We start from the raw sequence: 19,020 nt of genomic DNA on the forward strand, positions 1-19,020 counted from the left end.
GTCTCCGAACACAATATGAATGTTGTTCTGCTAGAGTTGGGACTTTTTTGGGAAATTGCTTTTGGATTACAATTCCTTTTCTATTAAAGCAGAGTGAGGAGTAAACATTCACAATGATGGTGATGCAGTTGGAAAGAACGATGCAATTTGTGTTGTTGATTTGATTTTAAGAATGATTTTGACTCAACATTATTCCATCCAATATCCCTTGATCGGAACAGCTTCAGCAATAACAGAGTTTGAGGTGAATCAAAAAACAAAATGTATCAAAGTTGTTGAACAGTAGAATAAAGTTTCACTGTAATTGTAATTGATGTTTCCTCCGAAGCGTCTGATGTTTCTCAGATGCAGCCGAGCTTACTCTCTCTAGCTCTGCACCCGCAATGGGGCATAATTACTTTTAATTAAATTTATGATTTCCCCGCGTTTTTACAGAGCCCATGGGCTCCCAGAAAACGTTTATACTGTGCTCAAATTAATATTTTAGTCCTGAGGTCGAGTTCTAAAGAGCTAAAAGTAAACAGTGATCACGTTCTGCAGCAGTAGAAAGCACAAGTGCAGGTTATTAGAGGATTAAAGGCGAGCAGCGAGCGGGCTAACAGCAGGGAGACGGCAAAGTTAAAGTCAATTTCTTCCAAAAAAATCTGTTTTTTCCTAAAAAAAAAAAAAAGCTTTATCAGCGATGAGTGAACCTCTTCACTTTGTTACTTAAGCAGTAAAATACCCCTTTGGTTAATTTCACAATTTAAGCTTAAGAGAATGTGATTAATTTCTGCCCACAAACACAACTAAGCCAAGGAAAAACTTTTTTTTTTGCCCTTGAAAGCTACTGGAAGTTTTCTGACCATGTTGCCTAATATCAGCATAGAAAGTCGTACACCTGTAGTTGACTGTGAGGCAGACGTGTTAAATACACAACAATGCATATATCAAGATAAACTATTAAAGTACTTGCAAATGTAATAAATGTATTTAATTCAATCCTTTTTCAGCATTTGAAATTCCATTGCTAGAGCTAAAGTTAGAGAGCGATGGCAGTAGCGTGAGGATTACAGTAGTCAAGGAAGAGTTGTTGAAGCTTGCATTGCGGTTTTACACCACGGAGAGTAGCTGAACCTTTAAAAGATGATCCGATCCAGATGGAGATACAGAACACCGACAACTTTTTCCATCTGTCGTGGATATATTTTTCCTTACAGACATGCAGCATATTTTCTAAATGCACCAAATAAATCAAATCAACATTAGTTTGTTATGACGTTATTCCCCCGATGCCGTTCGTCTCTTTTTCAAGCTAATTATCTTGTACAATATTTTGTTGTCCACATGTCAAAACAGAGAGGATTTGCTCCACTGGAGAATTAAAAACCAGTTATTATGCAGAGAGGAGTCTGGCGCGCAGAGGTTTTGTTGGTGGTAAAGCCTGCTTTACGAGACGGGCTAATTGTTTACACTATCGCTTGTGATGGACCAGAGGCGCGAGGGAAGCGGGACTCGGCCGAGGATTGACTCTCGGCGTGACGGGCTATTTGCATGCACAACATGAAATCCCCATCAGGCAGGAGGACGTACTGTACCTCAGTTGGATTAATGCTCTTCATGCTACATTCACCATGTTCAGCCAGCAGCTAGAGGCCGAGCGCTCGCATATGTCAGTGAAGAGTGGAAAAAAAAAAAAGACACAAAAAGCCCTTCGGAGAGTTGAGCTTAAGAAACACTCATGTGGTGTTACACGGAGGCACTAATCTCGTTGCGCGTGGAACATGTAGAACAGCTTTATCGGGCTGACACATAACTGCAATGTAATTAGAAAAACTCCAAAATTCTAACGATTTCTGTTCGGGATGTCTCCAGGTGGAACATATGGAGAAGGTCATGTGCGGAGCAGGAGGGGGGAGATAATGTTCGGCCAGGAAGACACCCGGGAATATGGTTCATTTCCTAATCTTTATGCAGACGCATCTGTTTATGAACGTCACCTGTGCCCCCTCAGACGCTGCCAACAGAAATGTATCTTTCAAGAGCAGCCGTAGAGCTTCGATTCAAATCTAACGGCGAGAGTCAGGCAGGTCTGGATGTTGACTGCGTCCAATTCTTGGAGAGTTTATTTGAGGTGACGAAGCTTCAGTTCACAGAGACACCTGATGATATTTGCAAAAGACATGTATAATGATGTTGTTGAGGTGAAAAAGTGGGTGTCAACCAGATGATGTGCAGCTCAACTGTATCTCACATGAAGTGTCATTTAGCCGACAGTTAAAGGGCAACTTATGTAATAAACCACTCTCCTGATACACTCACGTTTCAAATGTTAATGTTAAAGTCTTCCTCTCCAAGATGCATTTTCATCATGACAATGTTCAGTGACCAATAAGTTGATGTTTGACCAATAAGTTGAGTGGGTGTGGTTCTCTTAAATAGATCTTGGACTTCTATCAGAATCAGAAATCCTTTATTTGTCCCGCGAGGGGAAATTCGGTTTAAACAACAGCAAGCGCAATACCACAAATAAAAAAACACCCAGAAATAAAATAATAAAATGAAAAGAAAAATCTAAATAGAATAGAATAAAACTCTGCCCTATATTATATATACACTAACATATTTACAAAAATAACAAGAAGAGGTGCTGTTAAATATTTATCTTGCTGCGTTCTTGTTGTGGAGTCTGATGGCAGCAGGGAGGAAGGACCTGCAGTACCTCTCCCTCACACACCTGGGATGGAGCATCCTATCACTGATGGAGCTCCTCAATGCCCTCAGTGTGTGCTGGAGAGGGTGAGATAAGTTCTTCCTCATGGAGGCCAGCTTGCTCTGTATCCTCCTCCCAGACACTTCCTCCACAGGATCTATTGGATCCGATACAATAGGATTCTATTGTATCATCAGTATGCGTTTGTTTGTACAAAACTCTCTTTTCATTGAAATATTTACATTTGAAAATGTGCTTAAGCCCCGCCCACTGAAAACATTTTTCTGGAGATGAAATCTTGTTTACTATAACCACACCCACTCTGCTGTGATCAGTCCAACATCTGTGTTTGTCACCACGCGTCATCAATACGGCAAGTGACTCGTTGTATAAACAAAGCATGCCGTGATTACAGCTGGCTGGAGGAGGAGTGAAGACAGTTATTAAGTTGTAATTGACTTCACTCTCGTAACCTCTCATTTGCCGAGATTTCAGACGGGGGAGAACTTAATAAAGTATTAAGTTGAAAACATCATCGTAATGAGAGACTTACTGCATCTTGGAGAGGAAGACTTCAACATTTGAATCATGTGAGTGAGTCAGGAGAGCAATAGTTGCTCTTTGAATCAAATGTCACTTAATAAAGCATATGAAACAATGAATGAATTTAGCCAACAATATATACAATGTCACCGACATAGTCTGTCCTCACCCAATTTGTCGTAAGAAGAGTATGGTGATGAGTCATGACAAACAAAAAGAAGACTAAAATCCTATGTTGATTAAATTGTAACAAGGAAGTGATTGGATATGTTGAAAACACCAATTTAATCTGCATCTGATTGACATTGTGTTCCATAAAGTGACAATTAATGATAAAAGATTGTGGTGAACAAATCAAGTTAATGAAGAGAAACAGTAAGTGCTTTAAAAGCTGGATGGAAAAACAAAATTATTCTTTAAAGTTACAATAAGAGAATAATACAACTTTTTGTGCAAGTTTAAAAATACTTATAATGCTGGGTTAACATAAAAAGCAATCAAACCAAAACGTTGGAATATAGACACTCAGTATCTAATATTTCACTGATGATAAAACGTATTATTTACTTTTTTAATTACAGTTTAACAATGTTGTATTAATATCATCTTCTATTTTTAAGCAAACACAGCTCCACCATAAGTGCTTTAAAGTTGATACAACAGGCTGAACTGCAGAGTCGAGGGTCTTATAAATGTATTCAATGCTCACCAAGGCAGGAGCTCCCATCAAGCTGGTAAGAGCCATCGTCATGGAAACCATTTCTGCATTCACAGTGGTACCAGCCGGGCAGGTTGACGCACCGGGAGTGGTTGTGACACTCAATCAGACCCTCGGCACACTCGTCGATATCTGAGGACACAAACATGTTTATTGTTCGTAAATCATCCAGATCAAGTAATCCCAGTAGCAGCAGCAGCTGCCCCCGGTGGACATATGCTAAACTGCAGCTACACAGGTCTTTCAGGAATCACAGTTTTTGTGATGTTCACTTATACATCCTTCCTCGCACTGTGGTCCATGCGTGGATTGTTTTGTGTCCAGGAGGTGGAGTAGACACACCAGCCCGACCCAGAGGTGCCCGGTCCTATTCTGGAGAGGGAACCTCTCATCCATAATGTAAAATGCAAGCTCTGCTTATGGACTTTCAGCTGGTGCCGCGGGCTGCGAGCGTGTCTGCACAGCAGGATCACGTCCTTCAGTCGCAACTGTCAGGAAAACTCTCTAAGAGTAAGAGCGAGCCCATTGAAAGTCGAGTCACACTCATTGGGAAAAAAAAAAGATTAGCTTTAAAGTCCAATTTTGTGAGAAGAATAACAGCAACAAAAGACTGAGACTCTTGGAAGGTTGTCGCCAGAGGCGTAATGATGGTTTTTATAGACTTTTATTAAATTAAACAACATGTCGAAGACTTTTTCTGGTTTGTTCTTTTCACAGCGGGGGTTAGCAGGAGCCTGGCCCAGCTACCCGCTCACGCTTTCTGCGCAGACATACATGTTCTACAATTTATACCCAACGTGTTCTCCACTTACACCGTCGGTGTACAAAAGGAAAAAGACACCTGTTCTTTCCAGATTCAATTTACAGCAGCTCTACAACACAGGCTCTGATGATAGACGACACCCCAGCATCCTTTAATTTGCTTCCAGCAGAAGATGTTGGCCAAGATCAATAGTTTCATCTCCTCGTCTACACTGTAAAAATGTTGCTCTTACACCGTGAAGGGATAACATAACACGTACACGCTTTGTCAGGACACGACAAAGTGTGTGGAGAACAAAAATAAATCCAATACCACACGTACAAGACAGGTGGTATCCGCTTTTTTATTGATTTATATATGTCATGCTTTTATCAATTTGAGAAAAGTAGAGCTTTGTGAAAACTGAAATAATTCACAATTTGTAAATATTCAGGAAAAAAAAACCTTTTTGGACCTGCATCCAAGTGAAAGTTGATTGATTGAACTATATGCTGTTTTCTAGATAGTCATTTCCCCTCTTTTTGATTATAATCGTATTGTTAATGACCCTGAATGTAGCTCGAATGAAAGAGCCTCGTCAGTGACAAACACTTTCAAAGGCTCCAGGATCCAAATGGTAACATGTCTTAAACCAAATTATCTTTTTCTCGCCCCATTGTCAAAAGAAAATCCTGAAAATGTAGTCGAAATATTTTAACTTGTCAAGAAATTTTCATTACTGACAGTAAGTAAAAGTAAAGGTTCATCAAATGCCCAGCCTAGATTCAACTGATTACCTCACACAGCCTCTGAAACATGTGTTTTTTTCCCTCACGTGTTTACGCAGAGAGACATTTAACAATGTCTGTGTGTTGTGGCATTGTGTGTTATGAGATATGACAGCCGCCCGGAGGCCTGCCCTCTCTCCGCTGCAGGAGTGAGAGATCCTCGGAAAGATTCCACCTTTGACATCCAAGCAAAACACAGATAAGAGATGAATATGGACTGAGCAGCGTTTACCCTTCAACACAAGAGCAGCATTCATGATAACGTGCGTCACATAAATGGACTGTGCAGCGTCCAACACACTCTATGTGGGAAAAGATGTGGAGTCTTTGCACCTAAGAGCTATGGCTCTACCATACTCTCTCTCTATATATAAATATATATATATATATATATATGTATATTTATATATATCCTTTATAGCAGGACTGTCTCTATGTGTGTCTGTGTGATCTTAATGTCTTATAGACTCTTAAATGGTCTATAAGACATATTTTATGATGATTCCCATTATTTTATACTGCAGATTATTCCAGTCAACATCAGGTATTTTGCTAGTTTACGCATTTATAAAAAGTTGGCAATAACTATGGGGGTGAAAACATCGGTGGCCGATATATCCCTTCAAATCATTTTATTTATATATTTTATTCATAGTTCTTTTTAACAGTTCGATAAAGTGTGTTAACAATGAGATAATTTGATTTTTATATTTACAATTAACATGCAAGTTCATCTTTGTGTGAGATCCCCATGATGACTGAGGACAAGAGGATACAGTCGACTCCAGCATCTTTTAAAGCTGATGTTTGGACATATCTTGGTTTCAAAACTAAATTAAAGCAGTAACGACTTCGTCGAGAGTCATGTGGTCTGTAAACTCTGCAACACCAGAGTCAAGTTCTCTGAGAAAATACTACAAATATATCCTTGATCCTACAATATCCCAAAAAAGTCTTAATATTTAGTTTCGTGGTCCTTGTATCGTGATACGTATTGTATCGCCAGATTCTTGCTGATCCACACCGCTAGCTATTTCGTGAGGCGCCAGAACACAAGTGTTTTTCGGAAATCTTTTTTACGTCTCTTGCCATTTGTTTACATATTTGTCAGGCCCTTTTTTATTTGCCTGCATGTTTGTGCCGTACAATATGAAGAAGTGTTTTTCTCCCTTTACTGTTACATAAGGTTGTTTCAATCATAACCTTTAACACGGACATTCCCCAGAAGATGAATATATTTGGAAAGCATGATCCCTGTTTCCTATTTTTTTTTTTTTGTTGCAGAATTTCAGCAATCCGTGCACATTTGCAGCAAGACTTTGCACTTATTATCTCTGATAACATCTCGCAATATGTGAATATTGCGGCTCACGCAAACACATTTAACCAAAAACATTGTACGCTTATCTTCACAGGCTTCCTGTCTTCAGAGCATCTCAGGCACAACATTTCCCAGTGTTGCATAGACACACAAACACATCTCGCTCTCTCTCTTGCAACACTGCTGTCATCCCCCCTAATAATAACGATCACAAACACCAAACTCTTTGCCAAGTGACTCATCCACTGAACATTGTTTTCGATGCTAATTGTGAGCCGCTGAATTTTCTCTCATCCTCCAAGATAAATGTTTCTCCGGGAAAACTGTGGCACATTGCATTCCTCCCTGAACCAGTGATACAACAGCACATCTGAGAATCTCTGGGGGCTTCTGGGCTCAGTCAAAGGTCGCTGCTGTCAAGACTGTTTGCATTTGGTCAATACTTTCAATGTGGTTTTTCCAAAGTACCCAGAAGTATAACTTTCCAATAAACTAATCAGCAGTTTTGATCAGCAGCAGATCGGAAATATGTTGCTTCTGGAAGTCAGGGAGAAAATGGAGAAATATAAATAAACATCGACTGAGGCCAAAAAAGACTGTTAGGATCATTTATCTTAATGAATTATTGATCATAATTACGAGCTTACTACAAATAGTGCGGAAGTGGTATGAATGAATAATGCAAAGAGCTCAGGGTATTGTAATCAAGGCTAATACGATTGTAATACAGCATTCTAGTTACATTTTTTTTTTTTTTTTTACAATTTAATGTTGAACAGGGGGCTACAACCAGGCAGCCCATGTTAATGAAACTGTCTTTGAATTACGTTCTTATAACAAATAAGTCCCACTCTCTCGTATTCCCTTATTTGTGACGAATATCAAAAAAACATTTTATCACTTATGGCTTCAGTCACAGAGGTTCGACTCTGATCTTTTTGACTAAGGACTATGAAAATGTGTTACCATTATTGTGACTACAATTACCATGGTCATCATTATTGTCTCTGTATTTTGGCATTAAAACATTGAAAAGGAACTTAAAACGCAGAAATAATTTAAAATTGTTTGATTAAGCAAAATAAAAAAAGGTGTTTACAACAAAAAATCTGTAACAAGTCTAATAAAAGCACACACATAGTCTTCCCTCCTTAAAATAAATAAGGGTTTTGCAAATTAATATAAATTAAAAATACACAATCTAATATTATAGTATATATTTTTTGAGACCAACACATGTCATGTTAACAAATCATCATCCTATCCGTGATCAACACGGTTTAACATTTAACGTTGTAAAACCAAACTTGTGTCAGGTTTTTCACGTATTATTCATGTTTGATCGTCGTGATGTTGATCTACTGGGAACCAATATATTCCTAAATTTTGACTTGTAATACAATTATACAATGCGATGAATAATCTCAGTCCGTGCCCTAATAAGTCAAAATCTGACGATAAAGAGTGGACTGTGGTCAGTGGCTGAACTGATTATTCATTGCAGCAAACATCACAAATAACATTTTTACATGAATAGAATCTTTTTAAAAGCACATTTCATAGCAGCAAACAAAACAATTCTGGAAATCTGATAAAGAAGGTAGATTTAAAAGTGGATAAGTGGAGTTGCTTGACTCGATCTGTTGCTATCCATTATCTGAGGCTCATTTAACAACAATAGCACAACTTCTGATGTTTTCACATGTGTATGGATGCATGAGAATTACCTTTTGGATTACACAACATGACAAAAATGGTCAAAAACATGTCTTGCGCACTGTAATGTTCTTGTATATACATGTATATAGATATACATTCACATATTCACATGATTTTGCCCTTTTGTTGTGACATTGCAGACTCCATAAAGACTATTATTGCTATATTATTTGGTTTTGTGGTTGTTTATTATGGGCGACTGGAGATTTGAATTTATTCATAGGGATAAAAGAAACTCTGTCAAGGCTTTTTATTTGCAATCAAACCATCAGTATTCCAGGAAGAGAGGATGCTTCACTGCAAACACTTTTTTTAACGTTGAAAAATGATCGGTATTAGGATTTACAATAGGTTTGCAAATAACCTACCAAAACTTAAATTCCAAGCCACGGTGGATGTTTTTTTTTTCATAATATTATAATTTTGAAATTCTAAACCACAGCACACGACAGGACCCTTGATCTCTCAAAGAAACATGTCTTTTGGTAGCAATAGAAATGGAAAAAAACTAATGAATGCCTCACTGCTGACAACGGCTTTAATAGTATATTAGATTAGATTGACTTTATTAATATGTAATTATAAGTGTTTGGTCTTCATCAGATCATATTAATATTAACATAATTGATAGAAAGTTCGTACATGTTTTTTTATGTTTTTTTTTTACTATATTAGCTGATATTTCATTTTAGTCGGAGATTCCTTCTCATAGGGGTTCTTCTACCCCGTTTGTGCCTCCATTTCTTGAACCTGATTAAGTTACCCTCCATTCTAAAACCTTCACTGATTGGTCAGGAGTCAACATTCTAATTTTCAAGCAATTTTGTCATCATTTTGCTACGTTATTCCTGTCTGATCTAGATCAGTGGAAATGTTCGCGGCACAAGGTTTTTCATAAGCTCATATTCTATTATCGAGGTCTGTAATCAGAGAAGTGACTGAGCATGATGGGAATTATGGCCTGTCTAAAATGTGACAGATAAATTATAAGTGCTTATTTCATGAAACAACTAAATCGCTGCATTAGCATCTCATTTTCACAGCTGCGAACGTAGCAATCACTTTCAACACCGTTTCGCCAGTTCCTGATAATTCCCAGAACCAATGCAATCTTGGACCTGAGGCGATTGATTGCAGACACTGTTACGAAAATATCTCAAAAATATATTTTTATTCCAATAAAAGCAGCAGTGCAGAGAATCTCACTTCCAACAGGGGCTCGTCTGAGACACACCAGAGCACGTGGTTCTCTTCATGCTCATTGAATCATATGTTACCGTTTGGATTTCAAGATTCATCGCTTTGATCCGAGCTCTGATATTGTCACATTCAGGTACATCTGCATCAAGATGGAGGGAAGAAAAGTGATTTCTCTCCAGTCACAAAAGATCTTGCCTTCCAGCTACATCTTCTCCCACCACTCCATCCAATACGTTTGTGGAGAACAAGGCGAGTAAAAATAGAAAAAACGACGGAGGCATTCACGGTTAAAAACAAAGACGAGAACGAAGAGACTGACGACAGTACAGTTGTATTTGAAATGAAAAGAACGATGAAAACATGTTTGCATCAAGTTAAGACAACAAAGTTCTCAGCTGAACACTGAAGACGCCTCCGGCAAGTAGAGGATAACAACAGCAGGGAAGCGTTATTCTGCTGTTTCTTCTCTCTATCTTAGCTGCTAGCTTCCAAAACATTTAAAATCAAATGTTGTGATACAATTTTTACAATCTTTATTGCATGCCTGTCTCTCACAAATTACCGTTTTTATTCTGTTTACAGATAGATGATACAAAAAACAGATCAAAACAAACATTTATTAGAGAAAGTTTGAATCTCCAGGGAGCTCAGTAGAGATGAAGCCACATTATTTTTAGGAAAATATTCTTCTCCATGGTTCATTTATCTGCTCATCATATTGATTTTTTTCATTTATTCATTGAGTCAATCAGTTGCTTATGAGCATAAAAGAGCTGAAATGATTAAGTATAATTAGAAAAATAATTCTGTTTTTAACAAAAGTCGATATATTTCAAAAATGTGTTTTTTTTTGTATTCATGCCACAACTAATTTGGTGTTTTGAGTTGTGAAAACAAACAACATAATCAGGTTTTTGTGGTTATGAAAAACAGATTTTTTGAAAGTAAGAGAGAGACAGAGCTGCACAGATCTTTTATTTTTAGCTCTTGACTTTCAAGAACCCATTTTCTTTTTCTTGTAATAGAAAATGGTTTGTTGTTACGGCTCTTCCCAGAATCAAAGGACTTTTGCACATAAAAAAGAAACACAAAAATGTATGTATTAATAACAACGTACTAGTCTATAACTATTTCATCTCCTCAACATCATTTTATATCTTCATTCTGGAAGTTTATTAACATACTCTTTACTTAAAATATGTTGTTAAACCAAGGTATCTCAAATATGTGCAAATGACTTGTAGAGGAAGTTGCCGTGATCACCATGAAAACTAATCCCACACATTTCAAATCAGTTTTTCCAACTCTTGAGAAGGATTTAAACCACCTAATTTTGCTTTTTTCAAAGTCAAGGTTAAAATGAATTCTTCATTAAGTTTAGCCTTGTAGATAAAAGAAAATAATGTTGACTTTATCGGTTGAAAAATTGCTTTCCTCTCCTCCATCTTGATCCATGTCACGATTGGATTCTTTTAGATTTATATCTAGAATGAGGTCAAAGTCGGTAAAATAACGTTCAACATATATGTGGCTCTGCAAATATCAAGGAGACATTGTTGCTAAATGTTTCATATGTCAAACAAACAAGATAGATTTAGTTTTTAGATCCTAAGAAGAGTATAATTGAACAATAAACAACATTAAAATGCCACTAGTGTGTTGATTTAAGTGTATCTTAAATAGATCTTGGACCTCTATTGTACTAATTAGTATGTTTCTGTTTTCACAAAACCATATAAATATTACATTGGAAATGAAAACACAGTTTCTTTGGAGGTGAAAATCTTGTTTATTCAATTTAGTTTAGTTATATTAAATCTATTGTTATTTTTCAAGCATCAATGTAAAACGTTTTTGTAGAGACAACAGGGCGTTATTACAGCTGGCAGGAGGAGGAGTGAAGCCATTATTACGTCATAATGGACTCCACTCTTGTAACCTCTTGTTTGCTGAGATTTCAGACATGAGAGAACTTTATATACTATTAAGTTCAAAACATGGTCATGATGAGAGACTAACTGCATCTTGGAGAGAAAGACTTTAACATTTGAAACATGCCAGTGAGTCAGGAGAGTTGGGTTTTTCACATTAGTTGCCCTTTACAGAAAGATGTTATGAAAAATGTAGAAGTGCCACTGAGAATAAGAAACTTGAAGAAAGGCAATGGAGGAGCAGGGGTGAACCTTTAAAACGTTGCGAGAATAAAGTGCGTATGGAAGGGGAAAACCAGCAGGTTGATTGACACATCAGTGGCAATTATGATTGTATAGGCTACTTTGAAATGCATTTTTGCACAAAGGTTTTACTAGAATTCGAATGAAAGAAAAAAATGTAGCCAAAGAAAAAAGGTTTTTATAAAAATGACTCATAAAATATATCAGACAGTTGCTAATGCAGTGTCTCAGCATGTATATGGTTAACTAGTCACATGTTAAAGTTGATCTGGAAAATGAAACGAGGAGCTCTCACCTGTCTCACAGCGCTGTCCTGTGAAGCCTGAAGGACACACACATGTGTTGGGAGACACACAGGTCCCGCCACTACGACATCCCTCCTCACAGAACGCTGCAGAGAGAACATAAAAAAAGCTTTTTTTGTGACTCTTGCAACAAATTCATTCTTCATTAAACTCTTCATGTATGATATAATTTAAAAAAATCGTTATAACGACAATGTTGTTACATTCTCTGCTGGTTATGTCTTTTTCTTCCCCTTGCTTGCCAGTTTAAGTGGTGGCGGGACCTCCTTATGGCACTTGGCCCATGAACATCTGCAATCACCCAGCCCTTCCTATACGCTGGACTTTCCATAGACCGGTATCGGCTCGTTTTAAAGTTCTGATAACTGGTAACTGCCTGATAACATTTTTTTCTGTTCGCTTATTGCATATTTTGGCTTTGTGATATTTCCCCAAACACCTCTGGTAATTTTAGTGAGTGAATATTGTTTTGTTCATTATTGTCACCCGGTTTGGACCTCCTGATTCGTTAAAAATTGATTGGACTCGGACATTGAGATAAGACTCAGTCACTATTTTGTGGACATTTTTAGTTTTGCTCGTTTTATAAACTCGGGACGATTTTTGTGTATTTATTTGTATTTTTCTATCTTTATCTGCACTTTTTGCATCTTCTTCTCTTTGTTAATCTATCTTAAGACGTGTTTTTTCGTAGCTATACAACTCCTTTTTCTTTTCTTTTTTCTACTTTCTTTTGGTTTAGTTAGACGATAAAATGGGGGTTATAACGGGTCTGGCTGGTGCAGGGCTCCACTCAAAGTGTGAGCAATAATTGATCTTCCACAGCACTTCCTCCCTCCAGTCATTAGCTGACATTTCCATCAGCGTCTGCCTGGTTGATTGACAGTCGCCTCTGTGTGTGTGCTTGAGCATTTATCTGTAACCATGCTAGTCTCTTTGTCACAGAAAATGACAGAGAAAGCTCAGGGTGTGAAACCAAACCAGGACTTTTTAAAAACGTGACATGGCAAACTAGTGTTTATTAGAGCTACATCAGTTGACTACAATAAATGAAAGGTCCTGTGTGTGTTTGTTTGAGTATTTAAGCATCCCTGAAATAATCGGCGGAATCTTCTTGTGCGAATAATCGTTGTGTCAGAAATAACCGACACAGATAATTTTCAAAGCCATTAGCTATTAATTGTGCTGCTCTCACTATGTAGATGTTGTATCCAGCAGTCATTAGAAGCTTTTGTTGCTTCTGAACTAATAAACTTACACTTAAAAATTAATTAAACCTCAATTGATTATCTTTCATTCGGCCTAATTATTGTTCCAGCACCATCAGCAGGAAATGGAATCAATGACAACCAAAGAACTTAGTTAAAGCATGTGTGTGCAGGTGTGAGCCTTGTCATATAGGAGAGTTGTATAAAAAGATACATAACAGCAATTTTATCTCTCTCATGTGTAGCTATAGTGGAATCTAAGATGACAATGTGGTAAAAATAGACCTGTAAATGAAAGGTAACACTTGTAAATTGGTATTCCTGCTCCCTTACGCAAGCAGAGAAACACCATCGCTCCATAATTTCCAATGAAATGGCCACAAACGACACTGATTTACGCAGTATATTGTAAGTAGTTCAGGTAATCAGAGTGAGAATCAGCGGACAAAACCATGTGATTGGCCTCGCAGAAATGTTAGCAGCATTGACATCATGGACTGCACAGGTTACGTCAACACCTGATGGAGTTCATTAAAACCCAACAGCTCACAAGGCTTCGTGGATTTTGATCTCACTTTCATCACTCGAGGAACCACACCGGAGATGTTTGCGTAGCATCCTTCGCAACAGTGTCAGACCGTCAACATGTTCTCTTCACCTGGGTTATTAAAGGATTGTTAACATTTTGGTTGATAATTGTTGTGAACAGCAGTTGCTGTTTTCCACCATTATTTTACGAACATATGATCCCACTGAACATTTTTTTTAATAATTACTAGAATAACAAATACATGTCAAATTTAAAATGGATCTTTTTTCTCTTTTAGAGAACAACATAGATAGTAACAAATAGCAAAAAGATTTTTGAGCAAGTGCATTTTTTTTTGGAGTTTAGAGCAAATGTTTATCCACGACATAATAAACAAGCCACAGATTTAACAGCATTAAACAGAAACTAGTCAGTAGTTAAACCTGGAAATGAATATTAGACTATATTTAGTATCTGTGTCTCCACTACAATGTTGTCTTCAATCTGAAATATATTTTGCTTATATCAGCCTGGAATACCTGCATATTAGGGCAGTTTTTAATTTAATCATGCGCTCAGTTTTGATGTAATGAGGATTGTTTTGTGTTCAATAATGAGTGGAGGACGAGCACAAGTTGACCCCATTGATTTGTAAATATATGATGAGGGCACTAATGTGATGAATTATTGAAGCGATAATTCTACTAAAATTCAAACTTCACTCATTTTCTACTCAACCTCATGTTGATTAAGGATTAGGATTATTTTAAGAGTAATCTGTCAGAGTTATAAGCAAAAATATTTGTTCATTTGAATGAAGCGAATGACGCTCAGTTGTCTTCATTTTCATTTTCATTCAAAGGAATTCTTAAAAACATCCAAATACCTCCACACTGCTTGTCTTTAACGCCCATCTTGTATTGAAGCCTCGACAAGAGGAATTGTTCAGAAAAAACTTAAATAAGTCTGTATTTTAAGCTTGTTTGTAGAAGAAGTTTAAAGAATAACAAGCGATACAGACAGGAAGTACTCCAGGTAAATATCAGTTTAGACAGTAGTACTCTATACATTTGCCTATAACTCTTAAACGGAACGGATTACTCTGAAAGTAAGTTTGAATATTTGGTAAACTAAGCCTTTTAAGAAAAAGAAACTTGAGACCTTACGGCTTTTACCTTCTACTTCTAGCTCCAGCGCTGCTCTTTGTGAGCAGTCAACACACACGCTCCACCTCCACATTACACCACCAGTACGAATCGGACACAGCCAAAGAACCCACTTTGCGAGAAGGGGGCTGCCCTCCTCCAACGCTATCTAGGTGACCTCCAGCCAAACTATTTCACTGCTTAACCGGGCCGGTTGCTGACTCGCGGCTTCTCAAGGCATGCTTATACCGGCAGATTTGCTATTTGAGTTTCCCATTACGGTCCTAGATTGCTTTCCGGCGAGTGCAGGAATGAAATCATTCCACTCTGAGCCGCGGCTAACAACCACACTCACGGTCATTGGGCAGGCAAGGAAGCGTCTCAGAATTAGGAGCCGGGATTTACACTGAATGCACCAGAAATTCAAATAGGTGTTGAAAAAGTAAGGGGAGCCTCGTGGTCACTTGAAGCTGACCAAAAAAAAAAAAAAAAAAAAAATCAAGAATTTCTAATTAATATTGATCGTCTGGCTTTGAATGTATTCATGTGGTGCAATTAATACATAAATGACTTCAAAGCGCATTAAAAACAGACGCGACTGTAGCAAACATTTGAGCACAAGTTGTGGATGTGGCAGTATTTTTCACGTCCACACAGAATTGATAATTAGTCACGCTCTGGTTGGAGCCTCATCAAGAATGTATTCCACTCAGCTATTCTTTCTGTTTTTGACAGTCGGGAGCCGCCAACAAAAGAAAACCTAACGCTTCTAAAATGCGAACTGAAGTTTTTAAGCTGTATTTAATCTACGATAAATGACCTGATTTGGCAAAAATAGTTCCAGCGTCGAAGCAGACTTTTAGCGGCTAATGCTCGTTGATGACATTTTAAGTGTTAATGGCACATTGATAAACCTCAATCTGGACTCTGGACAAGAAGATTCACATACTCGCAGTTATCATGTATATCAGCCACAGGACGGGCTTTAGATACTAAACTGTTGCAGCAGGTGCAAAGGTACATGGACGGCCAGACACTTTACGTGAAAAAAGATCTAATTTCTGCGCAGAACTCACCCTTGAATGATGTCATTGCTGTGAAAGCAGAACATCTCAGATAATGGATGCACTTACAAGGCCGTAATGACTGAGGCCAAGTGGTCAGTGTAGATCAAAGACACATTAGGGAGCAGTTTCTCCGCCATAATATATACTCAAACAGACAGATGAGATACCTTATAACCTATAAGCAACATCACCCATCATCCCTGTCACTTCCTTTACACATTTTACATCTCAGACATATATTTCAAGAGGTCCAGAGCCGTGTATGAGTAGATATGCCATTGGTTTATTTAATAATAAGCTGAATAAAGGCTATATATGAGGGGACTGGTAATATGGCAAACTGGGTGCAAAGTCCCTTTTTCCATTGGTAGAAAAGTAAAGTTATATATATGAATAAAAGAACAAAAATACCAAGTGAGTTCTTTAAACTACTTTTGCAGATATCAGAAAATGTGGTCGGCAAGGCAGATATATAGAAAGCACTCAGGGAGAGCAGACATCTGCCAAGCACACCATTATTAATTTTTTGCCTGACATTATTATTGCTCTACGCTTATTTTGTTGACTTTTAAATACCATTAATAGCAGGTGACAGTACCATTATGGAACTCGCTTGCACAACAAACACCTTAGAAAGGAAAGTATCCTTCAAAAAAGATGTATTACTATTTAGTTACAGTATATGTTGCTTTTCTGAAATGTTGTTGAAATCTGTTTTTTGAGCAAGTAAACAACCACATAACCTGTTTGACGAAGGTTATTATTTATTCAAGATAACATTTTTTTTTTAATGAAAAATACCTTGGTACAAAATTCAACTGGAGCAATCATCTCAAAACGAAATGCAGTCACTATTAGGCAGTCACCAATTCAAGCCTGAAGGTTTTTATGAATTTGATATAAAAGTATTTTTATATTTCCAAGAGAAGACTTCAATCATGTCAGTTGGTCCTCTTTGTTCAAAAGAGCCGGCAGTTCTTCCAAGAGTGTGGTACATGATGGAGTTCTCCTTCCAGCCTTGCCAGCAAATCAAATTTCCCCAAAACGTTCCTCCGGGAGATTCTTTCAGTGGACAAACAATGATGAAAAAGTCGAGTCTGGTCTTTTAACTCGGTATTTTAGTTGGTGGTGAGGAGATTACACATGGAAGAGTAACTCACTCGAAGACGCAGCCTTGCAGTGCAGATGGTGTCAGAAGTCTGAGCGAACACAACTTATTGTATCTCATTTTCAGAGGGAGCAAAACATGACTCCTTTTTTCTCTCAGAGCCATATTTTCTTGACACAAAGCAGCTGTCATTATTTTAAGAAGCCATCTGGGAACTCCAATGTTTATTTAAACAATCTAAACAGCTTTTAATAGGCAGAGTAACGCGGCAGTCACATGGCTCGACAGCTAGTGTGTGTGTGACGGCTAATGTTGACGGCATAAACAGGATCTCGAGTTTCCTTCATGACCACCAGACCACTTACAGCAGCAACGTGTCTCTTTTGTCACGTTAAATCTGTCATGAAGTTGCACTACAGGTTTACAATAATAGCCAGTATAATACAGTATAATACTCTCTCAGGAGGCTATTATTGTTGAAGTATATTTAGTCATTGTGTCTGATTCCGCCCCCAAAAGTAATTGAAAACATGAAATAAGGTAACAATTGAGTACATTTTATCTTAACTTATTCTGTTGATTTTATTTCTTTTAGGATTTATTGAAGTAGGTAGCATCAAAAATAATATTTAACCGATGTTTGATTTCTCTAGGACTAAACAGGACAAGCAAAAATATATAACTTGTTTATTTGACTTAAGCATGTGTGAGAACATTGTTTAATGTTTTGACGTGAAAACTTTGTGTTTTGTGTGCTCACCAGGGTGAAAGCAGTACGCTGACAAAAGAAATCAGTAACTTTTGTTACATTTGAAATGTCCTACTTTCTCACTTTGATGCTACTTTTACTCTAGTTACATTGTACAGTTCTTGCTCCACTTCTGCATAAAAATGTGTGGTACACATTATTATAAAGAGTTTGGTTCAAGAGCTGCCCATAAAATATATATATATTTCAATGGGACTGGATTATGTTTCTTTGTTGATGCAATATCCTGTTTAATAAGAAAGAAAATCATTCTGATACCTGACAACACATTCCTAACCCGAGGACATTAGAGTGAGTGAAATATTACACCCGGGGTCACTCTAACCTGTTTCCATTTTCACGATCAGACACAAAATGCTGAATAGAAAGTGAATCAAACGTTCACCTTTCTGGCCCTTCTTTAATGGAAAAACATTAGCTGCAACATTAGCCATTCATGACATGCATGAGTGATTTTATCTGTTTTCATCTCTCGGAGAGTCACAGGGGCATGATCCTATCAGAGGAGCATGAAGGGGGGGGTGGCGGGGGTACGGGGGCGCCCTTGGCAGCGGTATGTGAGGTGCTTCCACAACCATGTGATGTGCAGCAGGAGAGACTCCTGTCGTCTGCAGCCATTTGTGTCATGTGTAGGTGTTTACGAGTGAGGCGACGTAATCGCTGCGTTCGCTGCAGCGACTCAGAGGAATAAGGATTCAAACTGCTCACAACATTCTCATAAATAAGGCTGAACTGTCACTTTTATCAGTTTAGGTTTAACCCTGGTCCATCAGGCTTTTGTTACTGGGTCGCACAAAGAAAATGTTGTATGGATTGTTAATGTCTTAACAGGGTTTTATTTTGAAAAAGGCTGGATCTAGCATGTGACTTCTGAGAAGATGATTGTTTTGTTGAAATAAAGTTAAGTTAAATAAAGAATTAAGCCTGAACTATTGAAAAAGAGTTTAAAAAAAAACAACACAAACTCTAGCTATGACCATAGTTTTAAGAAG

General features: G+C 37.7%; 1 protein-coding gene across 1 annotated transcript in view; it reads right to left on the minus strand.

Annotated features, from left to right (window-relative positions):
• Positions 1-19,020, minus strand: part of LOC148077634 (protein kinase C-binding protein NELL1-like) — a 164,252-nt gene that overhangs the window by 14,091 nt on the left and 131,141 nt on the right. The window contains exons 15-16 of the mRNA XM_087794323.1: positions 12,193-12,288; positions 3,945-4,085 (exon numbers count right to left, since the gene is read on the minus strand). Of these exons, the coding sequence (XP_087650449.1) occupies positions 3,945-4,085; positions 12,193-12,288 (237 nt within the window). The remainder of the gene's footprint in view (positions 1-3,944; positions 4,086-12,192; positions 12,289-19,020) is intronic.

This window comes from Callionymus lyra, chromosome 6, assembly GCF_982586985.1.
Source record: "Callionymus lyra chromosome 6, fCalLyr1.hap1.1, whole genome shotgun sequence".
NCBI lineage: Eukaryota > Metazoa > Chordata > Actinopteri > Syngnathiformes > Callionymidae > Callionymus > Callionymus lyra.